We start from the raw sequence: 13935 nt of genomic DNA on the forward strand, positions 1-13935 counted from the left end.
TTTCCTGAGGTCTCATCACTAACTGCTGCCCAGAACCCAGATGCAGAAGGGACCAGGTGTTCGTCCTGCGGAACTTTTATTTGCCAGGAAGCGTTTACACAAGATCGTTTTCGTTATCACTGATGCTGCAATGAAAGGCTATTCGCGGAAAAAAGACAAACAGAAGATGACAGGAAGGGATTCTTGCTAAAAAGGAAACAAGATTCTTTTTGTTTTTTCTTTCTTTACAACTTGATATCCATCTAAACGTTTCCTTAATTCTATCTTTATCTTTAATTTATAAAACAGTAATGATAAGTTCTTAACCCAGCTTGAGGAGAAACTCAAAAAGAATAAAAACTGGTACACATTCATCTCTCTAGCTCTTTGAAATTCTCTCTAATGCCAGTTCAGGGGTTGGCAGGATTTCATGCTATTAAACTTGGTATTTTTATGTGCACAATTAAATTAGCTGGTAATAAAAGTTAATCAGTAACCCAAGTTTCCTAGTCAACATGAAATACTTTCCTGACCTTAAAAAGGCTTCCCTTGCCTCCATGAAATCTGAAAACAGACAAAAGACAGAGGATCTCCACTGCTCTTATTAAAGGCTCAGCCAACTTTTCCCTACAAACTCCTTGCCCTGTCCTTTAAAGACCTCCGTGAGTTGACTGGCCAGCCTTTCCAAAAGTACTGCGTGCGGTTCAAACTAACCTGCCTTCTAACTAACCTGTCCCCTAACCCTGACATCTGATTCCTTCCGGTGCATCTCCACAGAACCCAGAGAGGGGAGGGGAACTAGAAGAATGGGTATGGGGGTTCTTATTGCTACAGATGAATCTGGGGAATGACAATCAGAGAGATGGTAACAGAATCCACAAGAGGTGATGAGCTCACCCAGAGAAAAGGTGGAGAGGGAGACAGAGACAGAGAGATAGAGAGACAGAGACACAGAGACAGAAACAGAAAGAGATGATGCCCAAACTCAGTGGTGGAGAATAGGATGACCCAGCAGAGGAGACCGAAGCAGGGTGGGCACATAGCAGCAGAACAAGAGGGAGCATCCTCACAGAAGTGAGGGGAGGCTAGAGTACGTGGGATAGGGAGGTTACAGAAGGTCAAGTTTGATGAGGATTGCAAAAAGCCTGTAGGTTCTAGCAGTGAAGGTGAGTTTCAGTCGAGTGATGTAGTCAGAGGCCAGATTATAAGAGGCTGAGAAAAGAGTGGGTGAGGGGCTATGCAGTGAGCATAGATGACAGTTCCTTTTCTGAGCCAAGCCTGACTGATAGCAACCACAATCCCTCACAGCAATCTCATTTAGGGTAACCAATGACCACCTGGTATTAGAGAGGGATTAAAGGGTCAGGCCACCAAGGAAGGAGAGGCTCGGTGGGTTTGGGAAAGCCTGTAGTGGGGGGGGGGGGGGGTTTGAGTGTGAGCCAGGAGGGGATGAGTCATCAGAACATCTTTCACCTTGGCACTGAACCCTGGTTCCCAGAGCAACCAGAATGGTTTCAAAGTTTTTTAAACTGTAAATGCAGTGAAACCAAGAATGATAAGCAGTTTAGAATAAAATGCAGTTTGGAAAGTCTTTTGAGCTGGAAAAGTGAGTCCTTGTCCAGAAAGCTCGGATTTCTTTGGCATTCAGGTAGGCCAGGGCAAGAAGGACGGGCTCATACCAGCCTGGACTAGTCTCCTGCTCACCTGGGAGGCTTGTCTGAGCACCAGCTCACCTGTGCTCTGACACGGCTCTAGGCTGGGAAGCAGGCTAATGAGAGGCAAAGCTGTTGAGGGGGGTAGAATCCACCATCAGAAACAGAAGGAAGGGCCCTGCTCCTGGATTTGGGCACACACGAGTGAGAGGCACAAAGTGGAGAATCAAAACATCCTCCATCAAGGGTCCCCTTGTCCAGCTCCAGGAAAGTTCCGTCTGTGCCCTGCGGGAATCCCAGCACCACTGGATGTTTGTACTGGCACTTCAAGTCCATGGGAGGGTCAGTAGAAAGCTCGGTGAGCCTGTGTCTGGAAATTGGAGAGGATGAGTTGTGGGGGCAGGGTCGCAGCTTCAGAGGCTACACGGGTATGAGGTGACTGTTTCCAGCTGGATTACCATTTTGGTGAAGAAAAAATGAAGAAAGCCCTTTATTTGGCTTCTGAGATGCCTCAGAATGAGCAGTCTCGAGACTTCTCTTTGCTTCTCCTGATCAAGAGGTGTGAGGGTGACTGAGTATCAGGTACCCTTCTCCCCACCAGAAAAGCAGCTGTTCTCCAAGATGGTGGCCCCTTCCTGCTTGTATCTTCCCTCCATTGGTGCAGGGATTTGTGAGATCTCCAACGGTCAGATGAGCCTCAAGAATTCTACCAGCCAAGGAGTTAATTCTGAGGAGTGACCTCTGACCCAGGACAAGCGGTAGATCAACCTGGCAGCTGAGATCCCTTGTCCTGCAAGCAAGCACCTGGTATATTGACTGTACTGTCCCTGAAAGGGACCTTGGCAGTGGAATAAATTTTGGTAGCTAACATTTAAATTTGATCCCACTCTCCCCAGGACCTGAGGTACAGAAGCAGGCATGTGCCCTGGTTCAAGGGACATTTGATACTTTGAGTGTGGCTATAGCTTTTCAGTAACTGCCTCTTTTGTAGAAGCAAAACTGATACCAATTTCTTGAGTTCTGGGCCCAGAGTTGGGAAGACTCATCGTCCTGAGTTCAAATTAGGCCTTAGAAACTTACTAGCTGTGTGACCTTGGGCAAGTCACTTCACCTCTGTTTACTTGTGTTTCCTCATCTGTAAAATGGGGATCATAATAGCCCCTCACTCCAAGGGCTGTTATCAGGACCTGGTTGTAAAGTACTTAGCATGGTGTTTGGCACGCAGTAGGAGTTATAGAAATAGTTCTTATTATTTTCATTATTAGCAGATAGCAACTGATTGCATTATGCCTTAAGTCATCCCCAACTTTCTGTGACCCCATTTGTTTGGTAGAAAGACCACTGATGTGATTGCCATTCTTTCTCCAGCTCAGTGTATAGATGAGGAAACTGAGGCAAACAGGGTGAAGTGACTTGCCCAGGGTCACACAGCTATCACATTTGAACTCAGGTCTTCCTGACTTTAGGCCCTGTGCTCTGCTATGCTGCCTAGGAATCTCCTGTATTTCACTGAACACATGTGAATGTATTATTTTGAGGAGTTCCTATGTTTCACCAGGCTAAAGGGCTAAGGAGAGAATTCCTGTCCTAAGGCATCTATGCTTTTCCGAATATATCTTGGAGAAACCAGTGATTTGAAAAGAATGGGTTTTTTATTATTTTATGTCAAATTCTTCCAAAAGGCATTTGTTGTGAGCCCAATTGTGCAGCCAGTGAGTGGCTGCCTCATGACCTTCCTGGCATCAGTGAAGAAAAGGAAAGTCAGAAGATCTGAAATCAGATCCTGTCCATGCTGCCTGGCTCGTAACTCTTTCGTGTGGCCTTTCTGGGCATAAGCTAGGAGAGGCCTCGGCCAGCAGGGACACCAGGGGCAGCTTTGGTGTGAAGTCAGGGAGGGCTTCGCCCAGGTTCGAGAGGTGGGAGCTGGGTGGGAACCGAGAGGCCAAGCAAGGCCAGGAGTCAAATAAGAGCCAGCCCCTTGGAAAGTCAGTCCAATAAACAGCTCTCTTTCCCCAGAGGGGAGCCCCAAGAGAAATCCTGTGCTGGGGCTCCTTGGAGAAGTCAAGGAAAGGGCCCTTCTGTTCCTGCCCCTTCAGGACTCTGGGGGTGCCTGAGAGGCCTTAGCCCCTGGAGAGAACCTTCCAGGCTTGGTGCTCTTTCCAGGAAATTGGACCGCTGGGGCTATGTGGAAGAGATACTTTCACTAATAATGAAAGTCTTCAATAGTCAAGAATGAAATAATGAAAGTCACGTATCCAACTTTGAATATTGCAAAAGATGCCATTTGAGACTCCCAATACCCAGGAAGGAAACATGTCCCGGGTTCTTAGCCCTCTTTTACCAAGGAGGAAGTTGAGGCAGGACTTTCCCAGGGTCACCCAGCTAGAAAAAGCCAGGGCTCTCTAGCTCTTAAGTGACCAGAGGGTTCTGAAGTCTGCAGTTTGCTAATGTACTAGTGTTGGGAGAGAGGCCCAGAACGGGCATTCTGGTGTGAAGCAAGTAGCCCTGGCATGACCAGCAGCAAACCAGAGTCTTCATTCATTTGGTGGCTGGGTCTTTCCGAGATAGCCTTTGTCATGGCCCCCTGTGTCCTGGCCCCTTCTGGCCGCTGCCCCCCACTGCAGTCACTTCCCAGGGCACTGAGCTTGGTGAATCAGCAAAGGTAGAGGTAAGATCCCGTAGGCAGCCTTATTCTGAGTATCGGTCAGTCAGTCTCAACAAGTGTTCATAAAGCCTCCACTCAGTGGCCACTGTGTGCCTGGCCCACCACTGAGCATTGGGGCTTCAGGCACCCAGAGAGGGGCAGATACCAGTCAGGCCAGGGGGGCAGTGCCAAGGGTCATCCCCCTGGCCTCCTTCATCCCTCCCAGTTAGGTCAGGGCTCTAATCGAAGGATGGGGCCTTAGGGGGAAAAGGGAGCTGGGGGTTGCTACAGAAAAGGGAAACTGTATCAGAGCTGCTCGGCCTAGACCTGGCTCCTGTTTTCCGTCTCAGCGCACACCTGGAGCTCAAGGCGGGGCCCTCTCCCGAGACAGCTCCCTGGAGAAGCCCCGTGGGTGTGTCTCGCAGCCAGCACTAATAGGATGCAGATGGGGGGGGGGGTCCGGCAGCAGCCAATTATCACAGTCTTTCACTTCTCAGATTCAGGCCAGAACACACACAAAACACACACACACACGCACCCCCGACACACCCCCTCCACCCATCTAAAGGGCTGAGGGACCCGAGACTGCCTTAGCTGAGGGGGCGGGCATGTCTCTGGGAAGGGGCGGGGGTCAGTGGCTTGGCCCCACCCCTCCTGGCGGGGTGAGGGTGAAGAAGGAGGGGCAGCCCCGCCCCTGGGCCCCTGAAGCCCTATAAACCTGGGCGCGGCCGTAGGTCGGCAGACTCGGACTCTCTTGCGCCCTAGTCAGTTCTCTCTTGTCCCATCCCCTGGGTGGCTCAGGCTCAGCCCCAACCCCGCCGTCTGCTCTCTGTGTGCTTTCTCCCCGTGGGCCTGCGCTGCACCGCTCTCCCACTCTGTCCCCGCGGTCCCCCACCCTCCAATCATGTCCCCGCAGCAGCTGTACCACAAAGAGTTCGCCCGGGCTGGCCTTCAGCCAGGCCTGCAAGTGTGGCGCATCGAGAAGATGGAGCTGGCGCCGGTGCCCACGGAACAGTACGGCACCTTCTACGTGGGGGATGCCTACTTGGTGCTCTACACCCGCCAGGGTTCCCGCAAGGACCTCACCTACCGCCTGCACTTCTGGCTCGGTAGGAATGGGAGTGGGGGGCGGCGGGCTGGGCGGCGGGGCTGTTCCGAGGGTCCAGGAAGGAGCTGCGCTTGGCATCTCGGAGCCACTGAGACCTGGGAGTCCTCTTCCCACCGAGTTTAACTTGGCTAACCCTGGGAGCCGTCAGGGAAGGGTGTGTGTGTGTGTGTGTGTGCGTGCCAGCCTCTGAGAGTGCCCGCTCCGTGACTGTCCTAAGCCTCCCCTCGAGTCCTCGATTCTATCAGGTCTGGGAGGTGGGCGCCTGCCGCTCCTCCGGGCATCGGTGCGGAATGAGACAGAGGACCTGGGCTCTTCGGGAGCTCAAGGATGGACAGCTGAAAGGGACCCCGTTTTTTAGATAAGGAAACTGAAGCTCACAGTGGTCCAGGGATTGGCCCAAGATCAAAGGATTGCTAGTTTCAGAAGGGAATTTAGAACTCAACCCCCTCGTACTACAGAGATGGAAACTGAGGCTCAGAAAGGTCATCGAAACCGTAGCGGGAGAACGGGGAAGTTTGGGTCTCGGACCAGAAAGCCAGCACCCTTTCCTTGGCCCCCTCTGCTTCCCCGCTTGGCTATCTTCGAGGTTCAGCCCGGTGTCCCCTCCTAATGGAAGCTTTCCATGATCTTCCTCAGGCTGTTAATTCATCCAGTTAGTTCATTTCTGAGAGATTCGCCTATTTGAATCTCCTTAGGCTGCATCCCCCCTTGAATTGCACTGACTTGGCGTTGGGGCTTGGTAGCTGTATGACCTTGGGACAGTGCGTTCCTCCGGGAACCTCCACGTCTTCATTTGGTAAGGGGGGAGGAAGTCGCCAAAATATCGCTAGAGGGCTAGGCTCAGCTCTTCCGAAGCCCTAAAGAAGCTGGAGGACCACGGCAGCTGACCCCCTGTCCTTTATTTTACTGCTCTTGCCCTTCTTTCATAAGAAGGTAGAGCTAGGTGGCTCCGGTCCAGCCCCTGCATTTTATCTATGAAGAACTAAATGAGGGCCCATATTGGGGAAGAGACTTGTCGAAGGTCACTCCGGTAGCTAATTAACAGAGCTGAGACTTGAATTCACAGCCAGTGCTTTCCCCTGACTTCCCTGCTCCCCAACCGTTGAACCCATAGTACTGTTGGGATGTATAACTCTTGCTGAGGCATCCTGTCTTTAGGGTGATCCAGAAACCCCATCTATGTGGAGGCAGAGCCTGAGTCTGGAGGGTTTGAGAGTCATCCTGAAGGAAGGGAAAAAGCATTTAATAAGCAGGGACTGTGACAGCCTTGGAATGTTGGTGATATTATCATGCCTATTTTACAGATGAGGAAATTGAGGCAAACAGAACTGAAGTGACTTGCCCAGGGTCACACAGCCACTAGTGAGCGTCTGAGGACCAAGGTTCAAGTCCTCACTCTGACCCTTGCTATACTAATGGTGAACAAGTCACAATTACCTGGGTTTCAGTTTCCTGATCTGTAAAATGAAGAGGATTAGACCAGAGGTGCCAAACGTTTGTGGCCGGCGATGCTCCCAAGTGCTACTGATTAAAATGTAACTGGGAAATGTTTAGCAAAATAACTAAAAATATAACAGAACATAGATAATGTTTGATATGTGGTTGTCTAAGTCAACACATCCCTCTTTAGTGAATCTCATTTCTTTTGGAGCTTGATAACCCTGGGCTACATGATCTCTCCACCCTTCTAGTTTAATTTTCCTTACTTCCACTTGCTAGATTTGTTAAAAATCTCACTGAGGCTTCTCTGAGAGGCACTGTGGCCAGAGACACACCCTTGCAATGATCTCAGGCACATCTTAATCTGATTTTTAGGACCAGATATTGTCTGGAGACCCCTTGGCTGGGAATTCACCCAAAACATTGCAGTGTTCCTAAGAGGAACATCTTTTATTTTTAACTGACCAGGAAGTAGACTAGCAGGTTAAAGAAAGGAAAGTAATTGGGACAAGAGGGAGGGACCTGGCCTACAAAAGAGGCTGCTCCAAAGCTGACCTGAGCCCTTGTAGTCAAATCTTGCCAGATAGAGAGCTGTTCTTTACAGGCCTGCTCACTCTGACTGTCCTTCCTTGGATTATTGTCTCTGGCCTCCAGGAGCTGGCCAGCGCAGGCCAAGCACTACGTTTTCTCCAACTCAATTTCTTTAGAAGGTGTGGTTGTTTATCTTCCAGCTGAAAAACCAGGGCTCAGAAAGTCACCTGAGCTCACACATTGGGGCTGCCAGGAACTCATGGCAGCATCTTTGGCCTCCGGCATCCGAATTCCATGCCATCCTCCCCGGGAGGGCTCAGAGTGGGTACAAATCAATTCTTTGCTGGTTGTACCAAGGGCAAAAACGCCAGAGGAGGTTCATTTGTGAAGGGGGGGGAGGGAAGAAGATTCTTTCTTCTAATGATTTCCATGGCAAGTGACATTCTTAGAATTTAGTTTCCATTTTAATTGCTCAGATGTGGCTTTTTATAGATGTCACATGGTATTTTGAGGTCTGTTCTAGATTTGGAGTCTAGGAGACCTGGGTTCAAATTCCACCTCTCCCACCTACAGCATGACTACAGGCAAATCCCTTAACCTCCCTGGGTTACAGTTGCCTCATCTGTAAAGCAGGGATACTGTTCTGTGAATACGTGATTCTCCAGACTTAATTAATTACGGGGCTTTGCAAAGTGTCAGATTCTGTGCCAAGGTCTGATCTGGGTGTATACCTTTATAATTGCTTGTGAGCTTTGGGGCCTGTTTGTTTTGTGCAGTGTTGTGTAAATACATTGGGCCACACTTGCCCAAGAAGCCGCTGGTAATTGGAGCTGGCTCTGGGAAAAGGGCAGCCGCCTGTCAACGCTGGCCACGATGGTGGGTCCTGGGATGAATTCCGGCTGTGGCCCCATTGATTGAGGTGCCAAGCAGGTCTATTTCAGCTCAATCTACTGTGGGGAAAACAACCACTTCCTATGAGGGTGTATGAACAAGAGAGTGGGCTTGCTCGGAGGTGGTAAGTTTCCTGGTCCCTGAGAAGGAGCATCTGTAAGACTTGGGACTGCTGTGAGAGGAAGTACTTCAGTCAGTGCAGCTGGATTCTGTTGGATCTGGCTCAACACCCATTAAGATTCTAGGTTCTTGAGTGCTCTCATACCTTGCATAACAATCAGAATCTTAGTCAAGTCTTCCTCCTAATCCAGCCTCCTGTTTGGGGGTGGTTTTGTCTTTCCCCTTTGTCCCTGCCCTCCACCCCCCACCCCTTGGGTTTGCTCCACAATTCTATTAAAGGGTTGAATTTAGGCCTCTCTGGTTGTGATGCTGCAGCCCCAAAGAATGCAACAGAAAAAGGAGGAAAGGGAGGTGCTGGTAGCAAAAACAATTAACTACCAACTACCAGGGCCATCAACTCTCCTGTTTTCTTAGAAAGAAAACAAAACCAGGTTAGGGAGGGATACAGTTCTTCTTTGAATTCTATTTCCCCCAAAGCTCCGATACACATCTGGCTGTGCCCTATGATGATTCTCCATCACAAATTCTAAGGTGGAGGTCATTGCTTCTAAAGCTCCTGCAATCAGGAGACGTAGGGATAGCAAAATGGACCCTAGTTCAAATCCAGCCTCAGACATTCCATAGCTGGGTAGGTCACTTCCTCTCTGTTCCTTCTTCTGTAAAGTAAGGCTAACAACAGCACTGACTTTCCCCAGCTGTGAGGATCAAATGAGGTGTTTTGTAAAGCATTTTGTAAACCTTAAAATTCAATATAAATTCCAGTTCTTCTTATCATCACTATTACACACTATTAATTGTTACCTTGAGAACTTAAACAGGAGCCAAGATCCATTCACCCACCTCTGTGGAACCCATAATAGACATTTAATAAATAGATAGTGCAGTGGTTAGAGTGCTGGGCCTTGGGTCAGGGAGACCTGAGTTCAAATCCAGCCTCAGACACTTATTGGCTATGTGACCCTGGGCAAGTCATTTAACCCTGTTTGCCTCAGTTTCTTCATCTGTAAAATGAACTGACTGGAGAAGGAATGGTAAACCAGTCTAGTATCTTTGCCAAGAAAACCCCCAGATGGGGTCATGAAGAGAAGGTCATGGCTAAGCAACAAGAAATATCGATCAGTTGTCATAGGAAACTCTGGGGGGAGGGGGATATGGGGGAAGTCATGATGATCTTGGAGAATCCATTGCTCCAGATGGAAGCCAAGACTTGGTGTTCTTGGGCATGTTGCACTTCCCCATCTGTGGGGGTGCTGGGAATTCCAGGGAGAGAACTTGAGTTCCCATATGCCATACGCCTGAGGAGAGCTTCAGAAAAGTTGGTTGAATTTGACTCAAGCCTCCACTGATCTGGGAGTTCAACCTGTCCAGACTGCAGCCCGTTTGAGTATTCTCATTCAGTGGTCCCTGGGCACAGAAATCCTCTGGATAAATACTCCCCACTCCTGGACACCTTGGTTTGGGTTTCTCTTTCCCCCATCTTTGTGGACAGTACTGGCTAGCATTTACTGAAGGAAAAAGAATAATCAGTCTTTTCCTTACAAACCTGGAAATTCTCTCTTCGCTGGTTGCTCTCCTGTCTCCATGCCTTTTCACTGGCTATCCTGGGGTCTGGAATGCCCTCCCTGATCCCCTCTTTCTCTGTGTTTCCCTGGCTTCCTTTGAGCTTCAGTTCAAATCTCCCCTTGAGCAAGAAAGAACTGCTTTCAGGCCTCTTCCCACCCTAGTGCCTTCCCTTTGGCAGCTGACAACCTTCCGTGGCTCTTTGGACATCTTCCATTTACATGGTTATTTGCCACTGTGATGTGAAACCCTCCAAGGCAGGCACTGCCTTCACTTTTTCTCTGAATTTTTAGGTCTATCAAGGTGCCTGACATACCTAGCAAACACTTAGTAAGTGTGGGTGCATTGATTGGTTTTCCCTTTTGAGGCTTGCACCAATCCTGTGGGAAAGGTGTTATAAATACTCCTTTTACAGATGAAGAAACTGCAGATCTGAGAGGTTAAGTAATTTTCCCAGGAGGGCACAGCTAGCATCTGCAGCCAGACTGAATCCCTCATTTCCCTGATCCCAAATCCAGTGCTTTCTGCTTGTTGGGGATCTGTAATAGGACAGCAGACTAGGGCCCACCTGAGGATATAACCCAAAGATAACCCAGTGACTGGTTAGCACGAATCACTAGCCATCACTAGAATCATTGGCAGGCCCTTCTGTCAATCATTGGTTTGGTAGAGGAGGGAGCTGGCCTCCATATCAGCTCCACCAGAGGCTGCATTAGCTGGTTTGTGGCTCCTCTTCTCCAAAAGCACAAAGACCAGAAAGAGCAGCTTTGAGAGGGTCAAGACTCAATGGTGCAGGCTGACCTGGCCCCTCAAGCAACAGGGTTTGAGTGTTGTGGCAGTGGCAGTCCTTCTCCCTAAAGAGAAAGGGGGCTCTTGGCTGGCTGGCAGGGTGGGGGGCCCAGACTGCCAGCTGAAGCTGATGAGGGTGAATGCCCCAAATGTGGAGAACAGGAGGATCAGGCCTTGAACAGTGTGCAGCTTGCTTTCTTCTTCAAACACTTTTGGCTTTTATTTTGTTGTGTGGGAACTAAGGGGCTTGAGTTTCCCCCTTTTTTTAAGTAAAGAGGTAGAATAAAAGATTTGAAGTGGGGAGGGATGAGAGGAGTGGGAAGTTAATGGTGATTTGATGGCAAAACAGCATTGGAGAAAGAAGACCTGGGTTCCAATTCTGGCTCTGCCACTTACCACCCATGTGATCTAGGTAAGTCACTCCATCTCTGGGCCTCAGTTTTCTCATCTGTAAAATTGGGCGACATAAGGGACAAGGTCATGGATTGAGTCATGGTGGCAATACCACCTTCCACAGATGATGAACCCATGGTCCTAACTCACCTAAATGAGGCCGATTGGGCTGGTCAGATTAAAAGCTTAAACAAGTGAATATTCTTAAAGAAACATGGTCTGGTTTGTTTTTTGCTTTTATGTACATAGAGAGGCAAGGTTGTCTGGGGAGCAAAAGTTATCTTGGAGAATCAAGATGTTCCTTAGAGATCTGCTTACGTGCTGACATTTAATAACTGTGTATTTTTGAGCTAGCATTTCCATCCCTGGCTCTCAGTTGCTTCATCTGTAAAATGGGAGGGTGGACCTCAGAGCACCATTCCGACTCCATCCAGATCCCCTAAGTTTGAGGTGATTTATTTTCAAATCCTAAGCTTTCTCTTAGCCTTAAGGGCCAGTGGGAGACCCCCTACATGTTAATGGGCATGCCTCACCCCTTCCCCCAACTGTGGACCAAACCTCTGTACCTCTGCAGTTGTCAGTGGCTCTGGGAGGTCTTCTGGTACCACCCCACTTTGTTCAGAGAAGGCCTAGGGAAAATGATAAGATCACAGAGCTACAGTCAGCATCTAATCTAGGCATCTGTCTTTACAGTTGAGGGAAAGGAAGCCTGAAGTATCTGGGAAGCCAAGGGGCAGTAAGTGATCTCAGAATCCCAAGGTTGCTATTTGAATCATGTCTTGTCTTTTCATGCACTCACCCAAATGTAGGATAGCATAACTTCCACATTTTAGAAAAAGAGAACTTAGCTCAGGTCCCTGTCCTCCCCATCTTAAAACAAAAATCCACTAATTGCCAGGGCAGATTGCAGTATTCTCCTGTCTCACTAGTTGGCCAAAGGATCTCAAAGCTCTCCTTCAGTGGTAACATATTGTTGAGTCTGATTAGAAGCCCCTCTGTAACAGGACCCAAGCCTGGCTAGTGGGTGAATTTCCATAAACTGGCTTCCTTCACCAATATTGAAGGCCAGCACTGATGGCCTCAGATCTGGATCTCATTGACTCAATGCTGTCTCATTGCTCTTATTTTAGGGAAGGAATGCACTCAAGATGAGAGTGGAGCTGCCGCCATCTTTACCATGCAGATGGATGACTACCTTGGTGGAAAGCCTGTGCAGAGCCGAGAACTGCAAGGTTATGAATCTACTGATTTTGTCGGCTATTTCAGAGGAGGACTGAAATACAAGGTGAGCCATCTCCCCAAAATACAAGCCTCCCAGCTCTTTTCTCACCCCCAAAAGTGTGACCTGATTCCAGGTCTGACCTTGGAAGAGAGGTTAGAGTCCAGTAGGGAGGTTAGTACTCAGCAGTTGACATGGAGGTTCTTGTCAAGGTCTTGAAAAAAGAGTGTAAGAAACCTTTTATGTCTTGTGGGGTTGTTGAAAGCCTAAACCCCAAGGAAATCTATGTGATTCTAAGTGAGAGTCAGCTTTTTTGGGAATGTCTCCTTTTAGCCTCAGAAGATTAGCAGAGTTAGAAAATTTGATGATGACACCCAGTTAGTTAAGATTTTCTCAATCTTAAGTAATCAGAGCATAAGCCAGTCCTCCCAGAAGCTCTTCTGATCACTCTGAGACCCAGACCACATGCCATCTATTTGTAGAGACAGACAACCAACTGACAAGGCCACAATCTCCTGGCTTATTTATCATTTTAAAGCATCAGTGACCTTACATTTGACCTTTCTTTCCATCCTTCCTAAATAAAGAAGGACTTGAGCAGTGTTTCAGGGTCTTGGCTTCTTGAAGTAAAGATGGAAGGAACCTCAGAAGGTCAGAATCAATTCTCTTCCCTTTATACCTCACTTCCAACACGTGAAATCATGCTCCCATCACATGGACCAAGTGAACCTATTAAGTCTGAGTCGCATGGGATCCTGCAGGCTGTTGGTAAGAGCAGGCTGTCCTGCCCTGCTTAGCATCTGCTTGAAAGACAGGCGTGCTGATAGACTAGCTTTACTCCATGTTGAGGTCTATACCTTAGTCACCAACATGAAATTCCTCAAGAAGGGGAAACTCCATAGATAAAAACTTCTGGCGAGAGCTCAAATCATGCCCTGTAAATTAATCAGAAATTATCGGACACCAAGTATGCAACAGTAGACAGTATCTGAAACAACAGCTGTACTTGATATGTGTGGAGATATGCATGTGTGGAGATAAGGGAGCATTGAAAACATCCAAGACCAGAAAACCATTTGCTCTGTCTTGTTTCTCCCCACCCCAGCAAGTGAGCTCTTAGTTTAAAATTCAAAGAATTAGTGTGCACAGATGCCCCCCAAATACCAAATCAGTACTGTACTTGGCAGATTCTCTCAAGTGTCTGAGCAGAGTTTCCTCTGTGACTGAGAATCAGCCAAGTCTCAGTAGCCTAGCTGGGTGCTGTGGAGAGAGTTGGCCAAGGTGGTGAGTGGTAATAAGCTAAGTGTTTTCTAGTGGAGCAACATCAACTGGGAAATGTTGGGCCACCAAATGTAAGGATTTAAACATACAGGTAGCATGAAACCTTGTGCTCGGACACCCCTGATGGGACAAGGCAGTAAAGCAAATGCCCTGTTCCCTTTTGCTCAAGAGAGAAAAGATGCTTGAAGAGAGGATGGGGAGAGAAGGCACTGCTCTGCTGCCCTTTTGTTGCTGGTGCCTGCTTCTCCATCCTGCCTTCAGGGTGACATCTGTGCATTTGCTCCCTGCCTGGGACCTTGGACCTCACCTGGGTGGATGTCTGAGATCC

The 13935-nt window shown here is 48.6% G+C and overlaps 1 protein-coding gene and 1 long non-coding RNA gene across 4 annotated transcripts in view; both read left to right on the forward strand.

Annotated features, from left to right (window-relative positions):
* The window catches only part of LOC140532379 (uncharacterized), a 15471-nt gene extending 15118 nt beyond the window's left edge, over nucleotides 1-353 (forward strand). For all 3 annotated transcript variants that reach the window (XR_011976482.1, XR_011976483.1, XR_011976484.1), the window contains exon 7: nucleotides 1-353. This exon is cut by the window's left edge. This is a non-coding gene — a long non-coding RNA (uncharacterized lncRNA).
* Nucleotides 354-4984: 4631 nt separating this feature from the next.
* The window catches only part of SCIN (scinderin), a 55984-nt gene continuing 47033 nt past the window's right edge, over nucleotides 4985-13935 (forward strand). The window contains exons 1-2 of the mRNA XM_072650799.1: nucleotides 4985-5384; nucleotides 12238-12392. Of these exons, the coding sequence (XP_072506900.1) occupies nucleotides 5180-5384; nucleotides 12238-12392 (360 nt within the window). The 5' untranslated portion in view covers nucleotides 4985-5179. The remainder of the gene's footprint in view (nucleotides 5385-12237; nucleotides 12393-13935) is intronic.

The sequence above is a fragment of the Notamacropus eugenii genome, chromosome 3 (genome assembly GCF_028372415.1).
Source record: "Notamacropus eugenii isolate mMacEug1 chromosome 3, mMacEug1.pri_v2, whole genome shotgun sequence".
Taxonomy (NCBI): Eukaryota; Metazoa; Chordata; class Mammalia; order Diprotodontia; family Macropodidae; genus Notamacropus; species Notamacropus eugenii.